This window comes from Patagioenas fasciata, chromosome 1 (assembly GCF_037038585.1).
Source record: "Patagioenas fasciata isolate bPatFas1 chromosome 1, bPatFas1.hap1, whole genome shotgun sequence".
Taxonomy (NCBI): Eukaryota; Metazoa; Chordata; class Aves; order Columbiformes; family Columbidae; genus Patagioenas; species Patagioenas fasciata.
Window position 1 is genome coordinate 69,037,148 of NC_092520.1, and position 23,130 is coordinate 69,060,277.

Consider the following 23,130-nt stretch of genomic DNA (forward strand, 5'->3'; position numbering starts at 1 on the left):
CTTCCACAGCACTTGTTAAAAGTGAATGCAACTCATTAAACGTCATACCAGCCCTGGCAAGGGCCACCAAGAGATCAAAAGTCTGCTGCTGAAGAGGAGACAAACACATTTATGACATTTCACTGCTACCTTACAATGCATCAGCAGAGAAATGAGAGATACTCAGAAACCTTGGTATAGAACAACAAAAAAAGGTTTTTTTTTATTAGATGTGTTACTGCTGTGAACAGGATGAATACAGGGCTTTGGCACATGGTTTCACAAAATATACAGTGAGGAGTACTTAAACATTTACTGGAGGAACGCTAATTACACTGATGAATAATGATGCATAATAATAATAATATAATAATAATAATAATAACTGCTTTTATTTGAGGATAATCTAAATGTAAGGATAAATTCTCTCATTTGATTAGAAGATAAACTCTGTGAATTACTCTGTCTATTACAGGAATTAATGTCATTATTTTTTCTGGATATAGTGATTGGGAACAAATTCAGACAAATATCCAGATCATCAGCATTTGGCCTCCTTGGAAGGTTGGTGGTTTATCCACATTGATTAATAGGCACTCTTGAGGATTTTGAAGCTATTTCTGAATAGAAACAAGGTAGGTATCATAGCAAAACTTTGAGGCTAAGTGACCATACCCTCGTTTCATAAAGGAAGAAGCTGAGTCAGGTGGAAAGGTGCCATTTCGGTAGTGCCCGTGCTTCACTTTGTACCCACGGGTAAGCCCCTGTTCAACAAAGAGTTTGGTAAGTATGGAAATCTCTCTCTTAAGTGGTTCAGTGAAATGTAGAGTTACCATTATATATCAAGAGAGACAGAACTAGAGTTCAGACATCCAATTTCCCATTTTATATACTCCCTACTCATCTCCCTTACTCCCTTCATTTTTTGGCCTTCCTGCTAAGAAAACAACATTTATGGCAGCACACCATTTGCTTGCTATTCCATCTGTCCTCATCTATTGACTTCTGAATCTGCTGAGCAGTTCTAAGCAAATATGGTGAAGACCTGAAACCACAAGCTGACTCCTAGCAGTTACATGGAAATAAGTAGCTCGGTAAAAGAAAGAGCTCCAGTGTATGCCCTGGCAGAAATAAGGGCCACAGCATGAAATTGTACTAATGAAATGGTAATAAAAACTGTCTTTCATTAGATATAATATAAGTGATCCTTCTTGAAGTAAAATATGATAGAAATAACTTTGCTAGTCCTGTTGATCACAGAAGTACTCATTTATTTTGGTAAAACAAGACATTAGTTGCATGGTAGTTTGCACATGACTAGTTCTGTCATATCCCACATTACAGATTTCAGCTTAGGTCTAGCCACCGCTAGCTGAGGCTAGTACGTGTCTTAGTTGTAAAGCAAAGCAATGAAAAATTTCAAAACACATCTCCTCTGCCACCTCTCTTGTTACTGGTGCTGCAAAATGCATTTATCTTAATGTAGCATTGCTTTCCTAACTTAACTGTGGTATGGTGCGATTTTCTTTCAAGGAAAATGGATGTTTTCAATAACACACTTTAGAAAATGTGTGTACATGGTACTCCACAATTCAATGAAGCTGTGGGCAGATGGAAGCATGGAAATGAAATGATGCCTGGAAAAGCTCATCTTCATTTTACCTGCCTAGAGGACTGATGTGGTTGATGGATGTCTCATTGTGCACAGTGCCTGCAGCTCAGTCTGCACTGAGATTTGTGTGTGTTTACAAGCTTGCTTTCTTCTGTCACCTTCACATTCTTTGTAAGGAGAGGAAACATCCCAAGTTATGGCCTCAGAGAGCCTTGTCCAGGGGGGTACAAGGGCTGCGTAAAGTCTGAAGTCATTTGTTACTGGAGTCAGGAACAGATCAAGCACAGAGCAGCAACAGCCACTGCTCAGCAGAGCAGGATAAGGCCCGGCGTGCCTCTGCTTTGAGCATCGTAAATTTGATATTAGCGTTGCCCTCTGCTGACCAGTCCCAATATTGCAATGCTAAACATCCTGGTTCTCTTGGGAGTCAAGTGCATGCTCTACTACAAGTCACAAAACAGAGACTTTGGGTTATCTTAGCTTATGCATAGTCTGTGGAACTGTACACAACCATGATAATGAAGGAAAACGTGTTCCATAAGACTCCCAAGTTATAATCAAAGGCTTTTTTTTGGTGTTTATTTACATAGCAGAGTCTCCAGTCTAGTCCCCAGAGAGGCCACGCTGCCCAGGAGGGTGGGTGGCTGTGGCACATCCTTCCACTTTGAGGTCTTGGGAGGGAACATGAGCTCGGTCCTACACTGAATGAGTCTCTGGATTTTGTTACTTTTCTGATGTGTCACACATGATTGCAAGTGCTTTGTGATCTGTTCATGTGTATGTTCTAGTCCATATTTAGGTGTTTTTGTTTAGATAGCTATACTCCAGAAGCATGTATTTCTGTGCATGCATACCCCCATGCAGTAATTCATCAGGCATTATCTGTACTGCTGTCTAGAAACCCCTGGGTGCAAAGGCTTTATGGTAAAGCTATTCAAAACTTCCTTCTTTCAAGTTTGCTATATGTTGTCCTTCAGACTTTCTCTCAGCAAGTTTAAGGCTAATAGATAGATTATATTTGGTGTATGATGTTCTTTGTTCCAGAGAAATGTCAACATTTTAGGTGGTGAATCACAACCAGCAATGAGATCAGTCACATTTTTGTTTCTGCGCTGTGAAGTAGAACCAGAAATTACCAGAGAAGGAAATGTGGCAGCCACTTCTAGTTCAGTGCAGAAATCTATCAGGGTGATAGATGTTTAGATTAAGACAGTTTATGCAGGCCAGCCCTGTCAAACATATGCCTTTATCTCGTTTTATAAGGTAGAAGGGTGGCAATTGCAATGTGTGAGTTGTCTGGAACAGATAAGTAAGACAAGTCTTCAGAGCAATCTCCACGTAAACATCCATCTCAGCTGCCAGTAGAGATCCTGCAGTCACTGTTTGACTCTAATATCCCAGCAAAGAAATGAACAGTTTGTTGCTTTATTTAGAATAATAAGCATATCCACCTTGTCACTAAGGTTCAGTTGGCAGCCTCACGTGCACTTAGGAAAGCTGGAATGGGACCCTGGCAGCTCTTGGCCAGCCTGTCAAGCAGCTGCGTATTATCTGCCAAACTGGCTATGTTAAGCAAATGGTTTTAAATCTCCAACAGACAGATTTGCAGTTTTTGCACCTACTTCTGTCTCATTACATGTTGAACTGTGAAGATGAGACAAGCAGTCAGCTGATGTGTTCTTAGTTTCTAGATGACATTTCATGCCATGCATATACAGCAGTTATCTCACTTGGCACTGGTCAGTCCTCATTGTCATTCATCTGAATCCACTCTGCATTTTCAAAGGACTCCAGTTGGTGTGCAGTCTCAGTTTGCAGGTCACGAATGGGCTTTTCCTTTTCTTTTTTTTTTCTTTGTAATCCAGAGGCTTCTTTTTTCCAGGCCAGGGTGTTTTCTCCCATTTTACGCAATCAATCCAAAAGCCAAGACAATGGCCTTCCCAGGGCTGCCCTGCAGCTCCAGGTACATAAAGCTCTGGGCATCAGATGCTACTTGTCACATATGTTAGTAACATGAGTTAAAAAGTATGTAAAGTGCTGGAATCTCTAAGACTGAATCTTCTTCAGAAGCAGCCAGAGCAACTTCTATCTGAATTATGGTAAATATTCTACAAAACAATTGTGCTTATCTTCTATTAAATGAAACATAGTTAGGAATAAACGTCACACCATGATGTAACACTGAAGAGAGAAAATGCTGCTGCAGTTTTTTCAAACCTGGAACTTCCGTAACTTGGAGCCCGAGTGAGGTGTCACTTTCCCTGGAGAATTTTTATGACCAAGAAAAAGTAACCCTGCCTATCCATCAGCGTTCATTCTCCTGATTGTCAGATTTAATGTGAATCTTTCTTCATTTTAAGCTTACCTCTCCTAGTTGCATCCATGGGCATGGTGGATGCTGCCAGGAGTGGTAAGCTTAAAATGAAGCATTTGATCTTTCCCTCTTGCAAACCAGCCCCGCTTCATTCAGGGTACTGACTTTCCTTAGCTTCTGCCTTTGCTCTCTGCTGGGCTCTCTCCTGTTGGTCCCTCTCTTCCATCTCCAGTGCTACTTTGTACATGAAGTCCCAACAATCAGTAGTACTACACCTTCCATGTCAGAGTCTCTACAGCTTCTTATTCATTCTACATTGTATTTTTGTGTTCTCCCCAACATTGTGATACTTGACTGTCTACAGTTACCTGTTCCCTTTGCTCCAAAGCTGCGGCTGATTATTCTTCAGTGTGTATAATACCTTCCTTTCATCCACAGTGAGCCATATGTATTTTTTTCCAGATGCATCTTTGCCAAGACCACTCTGAACGCTGATTCTGTCCTCTAGTACTTGCTGTCCCTCACAGCTTGCCACCGCCTGGAGATTTATTAAGTGTGCTCTTGCCTGTGGGAGCCGAGAGTAGAGCAAGGCTGCCCGAGAAATAAATCATCAAGAGCTTTTTCTTCTCCAGCCTCGTGGTCTGGCTCTCTGTTGAGCAGCAGGTCGTGAGACCAGGCAGCACTCGCTCCCCCACCGGCGAATACATTTCCAGGTCCCTCACTGTGCAGTCTGCTGAGCAATGCCTTGTTGAGTCCAGCTTGAGCAAGCCATGCTTTTAACACAGGAGGTCCTAGCCCAGCCTGAAGTGATTTTTGAGGCAAGTTAGGTGTCATGGAGGTGTGTGCTCCTGACTGTGCCTCCCTTCCCAAGAATGAAATATAACAAGGGAAAGTGTAGGGTATTGCATCTGGGCAGGAACAACCCCAGGTGACAGTATAAGTTGGGGAATGACCTATTAGAGAGCAGTGTAGGGGAAAGGGACCTGGGGGTCCTGGTGGACAGCAGGAGAACCATATGAGCCAGCACTGTGCCCTTGTGGTCAAGAAGGCCAATGGCATCCTGGGGTGTATTAGAAGGGGGGTGGTTAGTAGGTCGAGAGAGGTTCTCCTCCCTCTCTACTCTGCCCTGGTGAGACCACATCTGGAATATTGTGTACAGTTCTGGGCCCCTCAGTTCAAGAAGGACAGGGAACTGCTGGAGACCATCCAGTGCAACAGAGATGATCAAGGGAGTGGAGCATCTCCCTTATGAGGAAAGGCTGAGGGAGCTGGGTCTCTTTAGCCTGGAGAAGAGGAGGCTGAGGAGTGACCTCATTAATGTTTACAGATATATAAAGGGTGAGTGTCAGGAGGTTGGAGCCAGGCTCTTCTCGGTGACAACCAATGGTAGGACAAGGGGCAATGAGTTCAAACTGGAACACAAGAGGTTCCACTTAAATTTGAGAAGAAACTTCTTCTCAGTGAGGGTGACAGAGCACTGGAACAGGCTGCCCAGGGAGGTTGTGGAGTCTCCTACTCTGGAGACATTCAAAACCCGCCCGGACACTTTCCTGTGTAACCTCATCTAGGGGTTCCTGCTCCGGCAGGGGGATTGGACTACATGATATTTTGAGGTCCCTTCCAATCCCTAACATTCTGTGATTCTGTGATTCTCTGCAGAGCCGTCTCTCACTGCACAATCTAAGCTAGGGCAACCACTTTCGGGAGTTTATTAAGTCTTAGAAAAAGCATTCCCCTTTGTGACTTAAATATATTGCTTCTCAGTGTAATTGAGTCTCCCTCTTTGCTCCTTTTTATTACAAGAGGATAGATAAGTGTCAGATTTACTCTCCTAAACACACTCATTGCTTTGTATACCTTCTCATGTTGCTCTCAATTTGTCTCTTTTCTTGCTGACAATGGGAACTGAGCTTTCACTTCTTTTTCTTGCAGAAATTTTTCTGTGCTTCTAATTGTTATTGTTACCTGTGTTTGTGGTCCTCAGTTTCTGCTATGGGTTTTGCAGGGGGATGTTCGGAAATAGTTTCAGGCCAGTGATGACCTTTACATTTCAATATTATTACTCTGATGTTTGTATTGCTCTGAGGAGCAAAGGTTTCCACTGAGCAGTGAACATGAGATCTCCTGTGTGCTTTACAAAGGAGCCACTGTCACTACGGAAGTACAGCTGAGGAGCCTAAGCTAGTTCCTTACCTGCAAATTACCACCTATTTATGAGTTTTATTTAACCACTTTTAAGGCCCAAGTATATGTTATCATTGAAACCTTCTGGAGGTGGAGGAAGACACTGCTGATGGTGAGAGCACAGCATGGGTTGCCTATGGTACAGTATTGCTGTGGTTTAACTCCAGCCAGCAGCTCAGTCCCATGCAGCCGCTCATTCACTATCCCCTGGTGGGATGGGGGAAGAGAACTGAAAGGGTATAAGTGAGAAAAGTTGTGGTTTGAGATACAGACGGTTTAACAGGTAAAGCACAAGCCACTCATGCAAGTCAAAACAGGGAATTCATTCACCACTTCCCATGGGCAGGCAGGTGTTCAGCCATCTCCAGGAAAGCTGGGCTCAATCACACGTAACAGTTACTTGGGAAGACAAACACCATCATTCCAAATGTCCCCCTGTTCCTCCTTCTTCCTTCAGCTATATATACTGAGCATGACATCTTATGGTGTGGATTATCCCTTTGGTGAGTTGTGGTCAGCTGTCCCAGCCATGTCCCCTCCCATAAACGTCTCCACCTACTGAAACACATCACCCCACTCGATGCAATGCAAGCACAGTTGGCTGCATCACAGGTGCATTATTCCAGAAAAAAAGGGCAGATGGTCAGGGCATCTCTCTCATAAGTGACTCATTTGTGCTTTATGATACCCAGTGAGGTGAGGCCAAAAAAAATACAACTGATCAAACGGTGTCTGTGTGTAACAGCAGTACTTGTTCCCCTTCTTTCAAAGTGCTTTGGAGTCATCAGGTATCACACTCAACACCTAAATTATTCTAACTAAGAATTAAATTGTTAACATGTCCATGATGTTTTTAATATCTTACCATACTCTTTGGAAAGCGTGTTCTGAAATGCTGGTGAAATATTTTCTAGTCAAAATGGCAAGTTTACAATTCCTGGCCATATTAAAGATGTTATTAATATAAAATGTACTATTGGATTTGAAAATTGTCAATATTCAGATGATCGATTTCCTTTGGATACGGTTGGAACCAGGCAATGCTACATTACAACCCAATGAAATCTAGTACCTGTTTCAATTAAAAAAAGGACAGCAAGAAGAATTAATGATTGCAAATTTATTACATGGAACAGCAAATTCCAGACAACTGAGTCACATAATAGACAGCCAGTGCAATGGGGAGTCTCTTTTCTATACGTAAACCAAGTCATCAAGCTGGTAAATCGACCCAGGAACTTCATATTCCACGATGTTCTGAAACAAATTAACACAGTGTCATATTTTATGTTGAAATGTTGAAATAATATGACCTAGTATTCAGTTCTATACGTCTTGTCCTTCTCAAAAGTTAGGAAGGCAATAGCTTCAAATTCTAGCACCAGAAGATTAAGAGGAATTAAAGTTTGAAAGTTCGGATAACGGCTCAGGTCTGTTATTTGTACTCAAACACAAATCCTCCTTCACACAGCACTCCTCTCTCCACCATGTCCTAACTCCACTGTCTTCCTTTTAGAGGAATGGAGGCATGGAGTGCATCTTCCAGCCACAGTGGCTCAGGGAGCTGAGCTGGGGATAAAATTTACTGCTGTATGTAAAGCCAGGGCATGATTATAGAGTAGTGGCTTCTACACCAGCACTTTCATGAGAACTGGTTGATAGCCCAGCAATGCTGCTAACACTGGAGTACTCTGCACAGGGTACTTTGATGCAAGTTCATTGTAATTGGTTTTGAACTGTTTTGCCCAAAAGCTATAGGGACTTTCTACCCATTTGGCTTATCTCAGTGGTTATCAGCTCATGCTTCCAGTTACTCTGAACAAATCTGGGCAGCACTACCTGTTTCTACATGAAAAACATCTCACACACACGCACACCTAACAACATAAGAACAGCTGCACTGGCTAAAACCAAAGATCCATCTAGTTCCCTATCTTCCTTTCATCCATGACAAGCAATGTATTCCCAGAGCAGTGATGCTGCCCTGCAACACTCTCCCAAGTCTTTAGTTCCTTTCTTCCTGAAATTGTTTGATCCTGAATATACAGCAAAGTACAACAAAGGTATTCTTTGCATGTGTTTTCTTTGCAGTTTTCCTTTCCTATCTTCCCGGCCTGTTCAAAAACAGAACAAAATAAGTCAAATAAAAGATAACCCTTCCAGAGAACAGTTGGGAATAATTCTTACATTGCAAACAGAAAATGGGGATCTTTTATTCTGAGGTACAAGACTGGAAAAAAGGAGGGGACACATGTATATTTACTGTCTTGTCCATTTCCCATTGAAGCTCACTATGATCTTTAATAGACACTTTCAAAGATGGATATGTAAAAGTGCTAGGTGATGATATTAGACTTCACTGTCTTGCATCCTTACATCCCCACTCCTGCTCTTCCTATTTCATGTTTATCCCAAGAGAGGTCCCTAGTTCTAATGTAAGAGTGACTCCCACCTGCATGCAGAGATCTGTCTTAGTGGGTTTTTACATGACATTAGGTGACTGAAGGTCTCTCAGAGGAAAGAGGAGTTCATGTGAAGGACCAGGCTAGCTTTTGTGTTCCAGGTGCAACTTACACCCTCTGTTTTCAAACTTTGTCATTTCTGTACCATTTCTATCATTTTGCAGAGGATGAAAGCTCCTCCTTACTGAACCTTAAAGAGGGAAGAAAACAATCCTTTCGTCAAAAAAGTACGAAGCAGGTCTCTCAGACTGAAGAAAAGCATTTCTGCCCAGACAGCTCCCAGTGACCATATGAAACATCCACGTAGGTATTTAGGTTTGTATTACGTTTGCAATACTTCTCAGTAACTCTGTTATGAGAATCATCATTATTGAAAAAAACAGAACAAATTCTTGCCACTTTTGGATGCCTACTTACCACCGTTTTCAATAGTTCTTCCATTTCGAGGCTGAAAAATATAATAATTATATGGTTGTACAGAAGTATTAGACGCCAAATTTATAAGCACATCTAAATACATCTCCCATCTTGCAGGCAGAGTACATAAGAAGGCTGCAGTAAGATTTCTTTTGAAAGAACAACAAATCAAATACCAGGGGATCCACAGAAGGTGTGGTTTGCCTTTGAATCTGAGAAACATTCGCTCAGCCTCTATCCAAACAGCTGAACAGTCTGGTTTTAATTATTCTCATTGTGGGCCTTGGTCCCAATTCATTGAGGTACTAAATAGATGCCTAAGAAAGAGCAGATAAATACCAGCACTAAAAGTACCTGGCTGGACACACTTGAAGTGAGCTAAAATGTAAATGACAGCTGAATTTGGACTTTGGTTAGTTGCCATTACCTACTTATAACATTTTTTTTAATGTGTTGAAGATATTCCCAAAAACTAGTTTGGTGTTAATCATAGAGCATGTCTAAACCAGCATATTCCACATTAGACCATGCCATAGTTCAGCAAGCCAGTGGGTGAAAAAATACATAAGTGATGATGTCCATAATTTTGCTTTGGCTTTTCACCCCATTATGCAGTGTGCCATGCCTTAGTGGTCTGACCTTTCAGACCAAGTGGACATTCAGCTCATGCACATGTTTTATCTGATGAGTTTAGCATCAGTGCACCTTGGCAGTCTCAAGGATCCAAGCCATGTGCTACTTTGGTCTTTGGAGAATTTGGCTCAAGATAAAACACTTGCAGGGTCACCTCTTCAAATAAAGAATGTTAATACATTACTACCCCAGATCTCATTATCTTGTGGTCTTTTAGTTGAACCAGAGTTTTTAAGCAAATAACTCCCTAAGCTTTCAAGCAAGAGATATTTGGCCTTTACTCAAAACAAGTGCAGCAAGAATTTGTAAAGGCAAACAGCTGCTTGTCTGTGGATATATAACATTGTTTGTGATTCAGAATCTTTAAAAAGTAAGAGATTCAGATACCCTGAAAAGGAAGAAAGGCCGTCCCAGAGTCCCTTTTCTATCCTGTAAAATAAAACACAAAGCTTTAACAAAATGCTTTAAACTCAGTTCCATAGATCTGTTGACAAGTTTCAATATAATTCCACCAGAATATCAATAATTCAAGGCCTTTTTCAGCAGCATGCGAACAAGATGTTGATAGTCCCCAATGCCCATTCATCTGGAATGCTGATTAAAATTAATACGCAAAGGGCATTGTCAAGAACAATCCATTCTGTCTAGCGTAAATATACTAAATTACCATAATTAAAGATTCAAAGGCTTTAGAAAACGTATAAAAGAAAGCTTTACACAAGGTGAATTGCTTTGCGGAAGCAGGGTCATCACAGCTCTCATTACACTCATTGAAAAACGCAGTGACTTTAAAAAAGCAGCAAAAGAAACAGGGAGAAGGCAATACTTCCCTGTCCATTGCTACTTGTTTGACTTCACATTTACATACCTTCTTTGTAAACTTTGCAGTAGCAATCTGTGATTCCTGCAAGTGGACAGTGTAAGTTAATCAAGATGCAGTCATTTCTTTGGTTTGTTAAGGTAACCCTCCATCACTGATGACGTTGTTCCACTCCATGTGAGAAGGGAGAGAACATTACACATATCACAGACAGACACAAGAACAGCAGCAAACAGATCTTTTTGAAGATTGATTTTAAATCTTGTCTTAACCAATGTTGCCGCATTCATTACCAGCACTCAACACATGTTCCTCACTGTACAGTGAATCACAGCTGTGTTCTGGGAGGTAAAACAGAACTCCACCTGAACTGAATGTAGCAGCTCCACTCCTCAGGCTTGAATTAGAATCATAGGTTCATTTTGGCTGGAAGAGACCCTCAAGATTATTCAGTCCAACCATTAACATAACACTGGCACTAAACCACGTCCCTAAGAACCTAATGTGTTTAACACCTCCAGGGATGGTGACTCCACCACTTCCGTGGGCAGCCTGTTCCAATGCCTGACAACCCTTCCTGGGAAGAAATTTTTCCTAATAACTGATCTAAACCTCCCCTGGAGAAACTTGAAGCCATTTCTTCTCGTACTATCACTTGCTACTTGGCAGAAGAGACCAACCCCCTCCATGCTACAACCTCCTCTCAGGTAGCTGCAGAGCGCGATAAGGTCTCTCCCCAGCCTCCTTTTCTCCAGGCTAAACAGCCCCAGTTCCCTCAGCCTCTCCTCATCAGACTTGTGCTCCAGACCCCTCACCAGCTTCATTGCTCTTCTCTGCACTCACTCCAGCACCTCAGTATCTTTCTTGTAGTGAGGGGCCCAAAACTGAACACAGGATTCAAGGTGGGGCCTCACCAATGCCAAGTACAGTGGTGCAATCACTCTCTAGTCCTGCTGGCCACACTATTCCTGATACAAGCCAGGATGCTGTTGGCCTTCTTGGACACCTGGGCACACTGCTGGCTCATGTTCAGATGGCTGTCAATCAACACCCCCCCCATCTGCCAGGTAGCTTTCCAGCCACTCTTCCCTGAGCCTGTAGTGCTGCCTGGGGTTGTTGTGACCCAAGTGCAGAACCCAGCACTTGGTGTTCTTGAAGTTGTAACTGCAGAATTGTTGAATTGTACGGATAGCTCTTACCTTGTTAAAATGTGGCTGCTCTCCACCTTTCAGACTGCCCTTGGTTTTCACTCAGACATGATCGCTGGTTTTAAGTCTTCCCCTGCACCCTTTAATCTTCAGAAAAATTGCTCATTTTTCTACTCAAAGCCCTGAACCTGCAGTCTGGTACATCTCATTTTGGAGCTCTCCTGCCTACGGCATGGCTGCCTGGCTGCGTGATCCCGGCTGTGACAGCCACAGTCACACTAGTGAAAGGGTTTAGTTACCTGGGGTGGGCTTGAAAAACCAGCACATATAATGAGCAAGGATGTGAAGACAGGGGAGAAGAACACAGGAAGACTATGTGGATGGGAAACTGAGGAGGAGGAATTTAAACAAACAAATAAATAAATAAATGTTATATATATATATATACAAGCAAGAAGGAGGGAATCAGGATTCAGGATGAGGATTTCCTCTTGTTAAACTGTTCTTGGTTCAAGCCTCAAGGCAATGATTCATAGAGATACTGGCATCAACTTACAGGGCTCTAAAATTCTGTGGAAGAAAAAAGTGCTTGTTCAGTCAAGGTGCTTTAAAGGATGCAAAGGAAGATACTGTGAATGCTTGTTTTGTTCCAAGATGATTATTACATACCAATCATGGACAGACTGACTCATGACTTAGCCTGCAGTTTCAAATATCCTAGCTAATTTATAGCAGATGAGAGTTTACTATGTGAAAAACTGAGCTTCTAACCAGTGTGTTGGCTTGACTTAAGGTGGAAATTTCAAACTCTCATGGAGGTGATTGCAGTGTAGCTGGGTTTAGATATTTAGTTATTTTTTATAACTTTGAAAGAGCCATATGCAAGTTTTACCCAAAGATTAGACATTGAAACAAAACAGTCTGTTAGCTCTCCCAAAAGATTTTGTGTTCCCCAGATGGAGTTCAAATCACATTAATGCTACAACTGCCACTGACTTTGCCTTTCATAGTGCTGAGGCATCACTCCTCTTGAAACACCATCTACATTCTCTATGTAATCCACAACTCTGACTGAATTATTTTTTTTTAATCCACACAAATATGGGATCATGCAGCAAGTTGAAGTCTAGCTGAAATCAGTATGATTTTTTAAGTGTTTCCTTGGGTGCACTACATAAACACTCGTGTTTGTAGTGTCTTCTCAAGATTCCTCATGGACTGAGAATGTACAGATTCATGTTATAAGATATTTGACCAGCTGGGTAAAAATCTGTACCTTTTGCATAGCTCTTTTTTCCATATCTCACATTCAGATTTGATCTACCACTTAATGAGAACACACCAAGAAATATTATAGATGTGTAGCTGATATTAGTCACATCTCTTGAAAGGATTCTGTATGAGATTCAGCTCCCAAGCTCAAGGACTTTTTTGAAAGTTAGTAACTAAAATAGTAACCAGGAATAGGGCTCCATTCAAAGTTACCTGATGATTCTGGATATCCCCTCATTAGCTAAGCTGCAGAAGTAGAAGACTCAATACTGAACTCAAAGCATTCATTAGACATTTAAGACTGAAATACTAGAATTTTTTATACAATTATCTTCTGTATTGTAGAATTTTATGGCTGCTTTTAGAAAATATGCTTGGAATTACAATAAGCTGAAGACACTAACAAGAATAGATATTGAAATACATGTCAAAATGCTTTCTATTATTGTCTTGAAGGCTCTACTCATTATTTGAAAAAACAGAGGACTCAAAACCTCCACATCTTTAACATACTCAGGGGCTGAGTGAGTTTTATGGGAACGGCTCTTAATAAAATGGTGATAATAAAAAAGTGATATAAGTCAGAACTGGCATTGAGCTAGGTCCTAATATGACTGCACCAATGAAGAAGAGCTCTAATCTACTTAATCATTTGGACCTGACTCAGAAATACAAAAAAACCCCACCAAGCTCAAGGAGAATATTAAAACCAGTAAATCAAATAATATGCCTTCATGTTTAGCATGAAGTACGCTGTTGATCCAAAGTTGCATATATTTTTAGCATATTTAACCATGCATTATTCAAAAGTGAGGGTCAAGTTAAAACATTGACCCCAGGTGTAAGTGGACATTTTGGTTCTTGAGCTCTGAATTGGTGAAAAACAGCAAATTTATATATAATTTAATGAAGTTAAGAATTACATGCAAGTTACTAAGGAGAAGAAAAAAATCGTTTACATACTCTCTTAGATTTCCTAAACCATGATGATATTAGATTATACATTATTGTTTGGAGAGAAATGTCAAGAAGTTGGTTTTGGAGAGGCTGCTTTTTAAGTTTAAGGAGGGAGGGGATGTTTTGAAGTAAAAGAAGCAATTACACTTTACCTCATTTGTACGCATGCTGTTGAATATGGAATAACAAAGATCCAAAACAGTGCTGGAGATCTGCAATACCAAACAATACTTCAATACATTTACTGAGACCATGTGTTATACATGGTTCGGCAGAGAACAGGCTTGATCTTGATCCGAGCACAAGGTAAATTGAACACTGTTCCACTAAAACCACTCAGAGCCAGGCAAGACTTACTGAAATTATTATGAGTTGAAAAACCAGGATTTTGTATGAGCAGCATACACACAGTACTACTAATGACTACAATATAGTCTTGTGCTCTAAAGAGACATAAAGCAACTGCTTACATTTAAAATACATTTTCCTGTACTAAGTGTTCTACAAATAGGTTTGGATTTTGGCATATTTAATCTACATTCAATTTCATCTATAAGCATCTCAGTCCATCACTACTATAATCTTCAACCATATGCTGAAATACACTGTCCCATACTCCCTGCCACAGGACATGCAATCACATAGACAAGAAACATCCACAGCTCCAAAGGAAGTAAAATGTAAGACACCTGAACAACTAGCTCTGGGAACACCACAAAACAAAACAAAAACCCACAAACAAACAAACAAACAAAAAAACACAAACACACCAGCACAAAATGCTGAAAATTTCCAGATAATTGGTGATCCTACAAAGATTTTTGTCTCCCCTTTGAAAATGAAAACGACACTTGGGCTCAGTATCAAATGCGGTGGGGCTGCTCTTCCAAAGTTACTCAAGAGTCTGAAGAGTTTGCAAGCTCTGGGACAGAGACACAATAGCAGAAACAAGCTGTGAAACCTCCCTCTCACTCCTCTCTCCTCTGAACACCATCCACCCACCACAGCAGAGCAGGGACGAGGCAGCACCGTGCCTGTAGCTCTTGTGCTTCTTGCTTCAGTGCTCGCTACCACTGTGATGGGAAGAAAAGCACATTTTTTTCTTTCTTTAGGTCTGAATTACCTCTGCAGAGAGGAGAGCGCACACACCAGCAAACTTGCTCTGCTCTCCAGAGCTGCTGGCTCTCTGGGGGAGGCTCTGCCGCCTGTAGCCACTGATGCTGAGGGTTACATGTGGCAATTAGTACCTCTGAAAGAGAGCCCCGGCATATCAAACATTATCAAAGTCAGTTTACCTGGGGTTGATTAGACAGTTCCATCCACTGACTGAAACACAGCGCCAGTTGCTTTGAAAAGTAAAGATTAGACATTAACAGTGGGGCTTTCATACCCTGAGAGCTGCCTTTTAGCTCAGGGAGTCAGGCTGGTTATTAGCTCGCCCTGCTTTTGCTGACCCGGGTACTCTGTTGTGCATCCAGCTGCACATCACATTTCTGCCCCTACCCGTCCAACCTACCTCCCCGGGCAGCAAAGGGCTTCAGCCTCCCTACTCTCTTTACCACTCACCCCAGGGATTTCAGGACGCATTTCCACTCGGTTGCCAATTTCCTACCGCAATTCCCCGCCACGGGTGAGGCACGCTTCCCAAATCCCTCGGCCAGCCCGGGCTGGACCGGCTCTCCCCAGCACCTCCATCGCATCGGACGGGCTGGCGGGGAAGGCAAAGACGGACAGACGAAGGCAAAAACGGACGTACCTGGCTTTTGGGCAGGTCCACGCCGTCCCTGGAGCGCGAGTAAGGCTGAGGGAACCCTGCGGGGACAAGGCGGGGGGAAGAGGGACACGGCTGTGCGGAGCTGCCGCGGAGCCCAGCCCCGACGGCGCCCCTCGATGAGAGACGACCCTTTGCAAAGTTTGGGGGATTCGCTCGTGTCCCGTTCCCTCCTCGCCCCACACACACAGGGGGCGGGACGTACCTGAGCCCCGCGGGAGGGCGCAGAGGCAGCATGCGGCGAGCAGCCAGTGCAGGGCGGGCGGGGGCATGGCGGGGCGGCGGCGAGCGGACAGACGGACGGGCGGGCGGGCCGGAGCCGCCTTTATGGAACCGCGCCGAGCCCGGGCCGCCCCCGAGCCAATGGGCGCCGGGGCGGCCCCGCTGCCGCTCCCGCTGCCGGATGCGGCGCCCCCCGCCGCCCCCCCGGTCCGGCCCGGCGTGACCGAGAACCCCCGGCTGGCGGGAGAGCCCGCGGGAGGCTCCCGGGGTCCTGCATAGAATGTCCTAAGTTGGAAGGGACCCACAAGGATCATCGAGTCCAGCTCCTGTCCCTGCATACGACAACCCCACCGTTCACACCATGTGTCTGAGGGCTTTGGGCACCTCGTCCTCTCCGTCCTTTGGGAACCTCCATCAAAGTTGGTTTTCCAGAAGAGGTGACGGAAAGGAAGGAGGGAAGGAAGAAGGAAAGAAGAGGCTTTGCAAGAAGGGATGGAGCTGCTGGAATTTTCGTTTTAAACAGAAAATTCAGTTTTGTTGTAGGATTTACTGAGTCTTTGGAAAATATTTCTCCTCGTGGCAGCTTGGGAAATAAACGTTTGCCTTCTAATTAGAAGGAATGTGAAGTTTCATATTGAACAAGTCCCAGCTCATCTTACTACATTTACCTTTCTGTGAAATAAGGAAAACCATCCATCTCTTATTTCATTCCATAGTAGGTATGGTTGTAGACAAGACATAGATCTGGCCATAACAGAAAAGGTGAATATCTAGTCTTCCTAATTTAATAATTGGGTTTGACTTTGGAAAATCCTTCCCAGTTTTCTCTGTGCTAGTTCTAAGGGCAGTGCTTTCTAATCACATCTGAGACAGAGAAAGGCAGAGTCCCTTTAACCTCTTTTTATAGTCTTTGGGCTTGCTGAAGCAAATACATATCCAGTTGTCCAACTTCTCACATATGTAGGAGAGATTTTTCAGAGAGAATGGCTCCATGTGGGATATAAGACATAAAAAGCTGCAGAAGGCATGACTGTCACAGCAGCCCACCTCATCTCATAATGTCCCTCGATGGCTGTGCTGTGCACTAAAAGGATGATGGCAGGACTGTTCCTGATGGGAGCATCTCAGAGCAGCCAGAGAGAAGACGCACCAGCTTTCTTGCAGAGAAGAAAAGGGGAACCAGACTTCATGCGTGACTTTGTCAGCTCCGCAGTTGTGTGTCCTGAGCATGTAAAGCGGCACAGGAGTGGCTGAGTGACCCCAGCACCATTAGTTCACCCTTTGTTCCTTCCCCTGGGAGAGGTGGCTGGCTTCGCCTCATCACATCCCTTTGGGTGCAATAATCTGAGCAGGGGCTGTCAGGAGAGGTCAGACGCTGCTGTAGCAGACACCCAGCTGTCAGCTGCTCACCCGTCTTGACTGGAAATGGGAGTTTCAAGACAGGGTAGTATTCAAAGAGGTTATTCCCTCTGAGTGCAGAATTTTTACCCTTTGTGGGAGCTAAAGCAGATTGCAGTGAGTTTTGTGATGATGGTTTCTCACAGCAGATCCTCCCAGGCTTTGAGTAATAAGGAGATGCAGGGTTCCAGGAAGCCTGCACTCCTTTTCTGCAGTGACCCTGCTTTCTGTCCAAGCCCATGCAATACTGGAGTGAAGGGACTCCCTGTGTTTGTTAAATTTTCTCAGAAAAGAAGGGTGGGGTTTTATTTTTGAGGGCAACAAAAACCAGGTACCTACTTGGTGTAATGTCATTTATGCCAATGTGGTCACAGAAATGTGAAAACAGAGCCCCACTAGTGTGAGCTGGGCCCTTCATAGGCAGACAAGTAAACACACTCTGAAGGATTACACAATTTCATATGAACTATCTTCTTTCTGTCTTTTGACACTTTAACCAAGTTGAAAATTATTGTCCATCAACATTTTTTGTTGCTATGCTTATCACAGATTTTGTATCCCAATCTCTCCCATGCTGCAGAAACATGGGATCTTAGAGCAGTTCTAGATTCAGCATTGCTATATTTTTGAATACTAGCACATTCGATACTACTACTTTTAAATACTAATTACTTGTTACATTTTAGAATACTATTAAATGGCTACCAAGTTGCTAGTAATTATTCACTGTAATGGGATGTGGTTCTCAGGTTTTCCCTGCCTGGTAAGGAAGGCAGAGTCTACTGCATCCTTCCTCAGTCTGCTCATTATCAGCCTAAAATCCCATTTCTGTCCCACACAATCTCTTAAATAATAGCCCATTTCAAAGTATTTACCTATGTCTGAGTTTAGGAGAGTGAATTTTTTGCAATAGCACAGGGAAAGGGATGTGTGACCACGCTGGGTGGGTAAAACCTACCCATCATGAAGTAAAACACAGGATGGTGCCTGAACCTTTCTTTCCTCTTTCTCATGCCAATGCAGGATCCACTGCTTTATTGCACCCTTTCACACTGAGTACCCCAAATGTACCCTGTGCCTTCCTTCAGCAGATTTTGCCCACATCTTTGTCTCATGAAGCCTATGGAGTTATTAATTTGCTTCAAGTGAAGCTTATACTTAGAGATGAACTAAAAAGGTTCCATTAAAAATATCAGTACAACTTATTACCAAACTGAAAATAGTATTTTGCCATTGGCTGTGCAGTATGAGGGAAGAATGGGGGAAAGTGTTTAAAAGTAAAATTTTAAATAGCCCAATGTCACATATTATGAACACATCCTCCTTCCTTAAATCAGGATTTTCTTCTGCTGCTGTACTTTTCATTTCATAGGTGTTAGATAATGTGCAACTCTGCCAATGGATCTATCAGCACCAAGCCACATTAATGAGCCACACTTTTGCTGCACAAGTGAAATTTCTGCTTTAAGGTCTTGTGTGCAGAGAGAGAAATAGCTTAAGAGTTTCAGTACCCATATTCACAAATGAGTTAAAAATGAAGCTTTGGTGGGGGGGTCAATGAGAAACAAGAGGATTTTTTGTGGTGAGTCAGGAGGCTTGGCTTATATTTAGCAACAGCAATATTACGGCACCCATAATTTTAGATTAAAACATGCTGTGATTGCTAAATGAAGAATAAGAAGGAAAAAAAATGGGTTCAACAGCGATAAAGGTGAAGGGCTGGCTTCCTTTTTGTAAATGATCCCTGCAGTGAAATCAGCAGGTAATCACAGGCAGTGAGGACAAAGTCGGCAAAACGTCACCACTGTGCAGTCCCTCAGTGCATCCCAACCAGCTGCTTTTGCTCCCGCACGCCCCTCACCATCTTCAGCTCCACAGTGCTGGGTGTAAAGGCTTACCCTGCTCTGACCGCTTTCTGTACCTTACCCACCATCCCTTTGGAAGGATGAGAAAAGCTGCTGAATTTGGAGAGTTTTTATGAGGCAAACCTGCCATAAATTCTGCTCATCTTCTATTAAATATGGCAGTGCCTGTTTATGCTGAATCCTAGGCTGGTTCACTGTGGTTTTGGTTAAACTTTCCAGTCCAAATGATGAGAGCTCGCTTCATTTTTTGTTTCTACATGGGCAAGGATCCACTCAGCATTCAGAGCTGTGGTCTCAGACTTTGCTCTCCCCAGCACACACTGGCCATTGTATTTCTGGTGTTAAAAAAAGACTGTGGAAAAAAAAATCACACTTCTCTAAAGTAACTTCTAGTCTATTTTTAGTATAGGTGTTGATTTGGTTGTCAGAATGTCAAATAAGTACAGAATAGTTAATTTTATTTTCTGTTTGTGGTTGGATGGCTCCACTTTACAGATATAAGGCTATTGCCTTAAAGTTCAATAGGGCAGCAAGTAAATATGTAAAGGGGATTGGTAAAAGCATGCCTCATCCAGCTGGAGTTCGAAGAGGCTAACCAAGAGCATTCAAATGGAGGTGCTTATGAAGAAGTTGTGGAAGTAGACCACGGATCTGACTAATTTCTTGGATAAACATGATTTTATGTCTCCTGAGTTCAGACAGAGAAGTGAAAATTCCTCTGAAATGAAGCAATTTACACTTGTCAGTTTGTACTGTATGGAAACAGTACTGTGGCAATGGGCTACATTGGGCTATACTGGGCTGAAAGATCATAACAATTAGTATGCTTTGAGGTATTGGAAAAGATCTTCAATATGGAAGTTTCACTTGGCTTGATTTTATTTGTTGCTTCCGCAGTAAGACAGGGAAGAAGGATGCTGTTCTGCTTAGGCAACCTGTGGGATAACTCAATTAGTTTCTATGGTTGAGCTTTCATCAAGGATTTATCCGGAACGATTTGTTCCTGACTCCTTAGCTTGTGCCTTATCAGAAATTTCCAGGTGGTCCCCCAGTCAAATACCGGAGTGGCTGACATATACTTAGCATTGACAGCTGAACAGATCTGATTTTAATAGCTGACACTTATTCATGCTCCTACATCTGAATGATATCATTTGTAGCTTTAATTTTCTTTGAGTATAGTTATAGGTAAAATCATAATTTTGTGGTTATAGAGGGATTACCACAGTCTGTGGTACTGGATACCTTATACTGATTACTAGAGTAAAAGATGTAGGCTAATAAATATACACCATACATCTCAGATTTCTGGTAAACACTCAAATCCAAGTCTCCATTAGTGTATGTGAAGAGAATATGGAAGAATATGTTAAAGGAAATGTTTGTCTCACCAAGAGTTGGCTACAGGGAGAACCAATATCAGACTATTTTTACTAACCAACCAGGTTTCCTCAGCCACCACTCTAAACCCACCAGCCAGAGAGAAGGAACTGCCAGACAACATTAATCCACTTCAATATCATATAAGCCAGCAACCCTCTGTTGGTGATATTGCTCATCGTTTGCCTGAGTTTAAGACCATGCACAGAAATAACCCATCTAGGAAGCTGCGTGTGTAAATAACTGGGAACTCAGGCTTCTGGACACTCCAGGTTATGCATCTGTCATCATGTGAGAAGCAAGGAGTTTAACACCAAGCTTTGCTTCCCTTAGCCATATTTAGCAGCACTTACTCCCGTCAGAGATCTGAGTTGAGTGCCATTCAAAATTAGTAAGTACTCAAATTCTGTCACTTACAATTATTTCTGAAGATACCTGTATTTTTGCTGTTAAGTAATTTGACTCATTTAATAGGAAAGCAGTTAATTTTCTCACTCTGTTTGAGGTCAAATGTATTTAGGCAGAATTTTACTGGCATTGAAAATGAACTGATTGCTTCCCTGACATGTTACATTCCATTTGAATGAAGTCTTCTGTGTCTTCTGACTCCTGATATCTGTAAGATTTGCCTAACTTTCATTCTCCCCTTTGGCTTAAATGGTTATGCCTAGACACTCATTGGCCTGAGTATTTTCTTCTCTCATTAGATTACATTACTCTGTAAATGCTTTACTGTAGCAAAAAGCAAAAACTTTTCAGCTTTTAAATGATATTATCAGCCTGAAAATACTGGAACTATAAGATGCATGGAAATGGCCGCTCCCAAGCCTAGCCATCAGACTAGACTGGCAAACAACAATAAAGTAAAAGCCATTAATACTAAGTCTGTTTGTACTATTTGGATTAGGGTCCAAAATAGCCTGTAAGTAGTGATGCCTCCTGTACAGCTTCTATTGAGAAATGCATTTCACCCCTGAGGGGAATTTTTGGACACACTTGAGTCCCAGAGTCCTTTGTGCCCAGAGTATATCTGACCCATTCCCTAAGTCAGATTGCAAAAGATCTGCCAGGTTTGTCTGTGAGCAGCTGGCCAGAAGAGTCGCTGGCAAACAAAAGGCAGGCTTTCCTTCCGAAAGGACTCTCCATTTCACAGCTGAATGTCTTTCTAAAGCTTTTAATTTCCACAAATAAATTTGAATGACATTTTTTAAATTGTCCTTTCCCAAAAGTCTTTTTTTGCAGAAGCACAGAAGGGTTTTTAGACATAGAATTAAGGACTCTGTCTTACAGACTTCGGCTCCGTTAACACCCTATTTACTCATTATCTTCTTGAGTTTCATTGTTCCATGTAGGCCAAACCTATAATTGAGAGGGCTCTCCCTGCTCAGGGGCAGACTCCGTGCCTCCAGGAACTCCAGACCACCTGAACAAGCCCTTCTACTCACTTTGGTCTCTGCTCTGGAGACAGTGTGTTGCTGTGCCACTGTTGAGCTCAACAGGGACCAAAGTTTCCAGCCAAACATCCAGAGCCCTTGCTGGAAATAAATGTCTAGAAAACGAGTTCCTCTAATATGATGCAGCAGCTAGACAAGTGAGGGAGAATGATAGTGTGGTGACAGGAATACAGTCATTTTGTAAGCTCCTACTCCCCATCTGCATTTACTTTGTCTTCTTTATAAGTATTTATTGACAGGAAAATGTTGTGTGTGGGATTGCTCTTGTGGATCACCCTTGGCAAAATGGCCTGGTAAGACAGGAATTGAGTGTCAACAGCATACATGAGAGAGACTGAGAGGACATTTGCCCAAACTGGTCCTGCTGAAGAGGAAGAGGATTTAACAGCAAGCAGGGAACTGGAGTCTTTTGAAAAGAAGTACAAAAGACGCACCAAAACTTGTAACAGAAGGACGTGAGCAGAGCAGGGCTTGGCAGTGCCAGGCCTGGCCCCACAGCACCACGGCCCCTGCCCAGCACAGAGAGGGCAGCACCCACACAGGATGGGGGACAGAGACAGCATGCAGAGGGGTTGACCTGGTGGGTGCAGTACAGAGGGACCCTGCACCTGTGTCCACATGGGGCTTCCTTGTCAGCACGGGTGGTATCAGGGGGTGTCGGGAGCAGTGGGGGGTCACATACAGCCAGAGCAGATACATCCCCCAAAGGAGAGGTGGGCAAGGAGGGGAGCCCCACATCGAGGGGAAGAGGTGGGCACTTGCCTCTCCTCCCTGTGTGGGATTTGAACTTTGGGGAATTAGTTGTAGAAGACTGTTCTAAAATTTGTAGGAGTTCAGTAACAGTTTTTTAGTGCCTAGTGTTGTGGTCTTTAATATATTATTCACCAATTGCTGATTAATTATGTGCTGTTAATAAATCAATAAACCTCTTCAACCCTGATTTGGTTTAAACTCTGAGCAGGTTTTCCCTGCGATATTTAAGCACCTCAATGCTAGCAACACTGTGCATGAAAATGCAATAAAATGAGCGGGTTTTTTTTTTCCCTTTTATAGTAATGTACCCTGAGAATGCATCTTGTCTGGCTTAAACGAGAACTGCTGCACTTTCTACTGGCTCTGAAGACTCTGAAATAAAGAAGGAATTATTCCAAAGCCAAGAAAGAAAGAGAAAAATTTGAGAGAGAAAAAGCATGAGGTGAGGGAAATAATGACACAGGAGGGAACAGAGAGCTAGGTCTCTCA

The 23,130-nt window shown here is 42.7% G+C and overlaps 1 protein-coding gene across 4 annotated transcripts; it reads right to left on the minus strand.

The window, feature by feature from the left end:
* Window positions 1-7,222: 7,222 nt before the first annotated feature.
* Window positions 7,223-15,849, minus strand: NMS (neuromedin S). Of its 4 annotated transcripts, none has more exons than XM_071803642.1 (8): window positions 15,775-15,849; window positions 15,555-15,610; window positions 15,094-15,144; window positions 13,951-14,010; window positions 10,470-10,505; window positions 9,989-10,030; window positions 8,969-8,999; window positions 7,223-7,346 (listed from the first exon to the last, which is right to left on the minus strand). In XM_071803642.1, exons 1-8 carry the CDS (start codon window positions 15,839-15,841, stop codon window positions 7,330-7,332), a joined length of 360 nt encoding a protein of 119 aa, XP_071659743.1. In that variant the 5' UTR covers window positions 15,842-15,849; the 3' UTR covers window positions 7,223-7,329. The 4 variants fall into 4 exon arrangements, with proteins under 4 accessions (XP_071659743.1, XP_065700736.2, XP_071659741.1 ...); XM_065844664.2 differs by lacking the exon at window positions 7,223-7,346 and adding an exon at window positions 7,970-8,668; XM_071803640.1 differs by lacking the exon at window positions 7,223-7,346 and adding an exon at window positions 8,598-8,741.
* Between the last annotated feature and the right edge of the window lie 7,281 nt (window positions 15,850-23,130).

Bases quoted from the DNA above. Each gene is read 5' to 3' on its own strand.
- NMS (XM_071803640.1), bottom strand. From the start codon at position 15,841: ATGCCCCCGCCCGCCCTGCACTGGCTGCTCGCCGCATGCTGCCTCTGC. The intron at 14,011-15,093 runs GTAAACTGACTT...TTGGTATTGCAG, and splicing joins AACTGTCTAATCAACCCCAG to ATCTCCAGCACTGTTTTGGA. The intron at 9,000-9,988 runs GTATCTGAATCT...TATATTTTTCAG, and splicing joins GGCCTTTCTTCCTTTTCAGG to CCTCGAAATGGAAGAACTAT.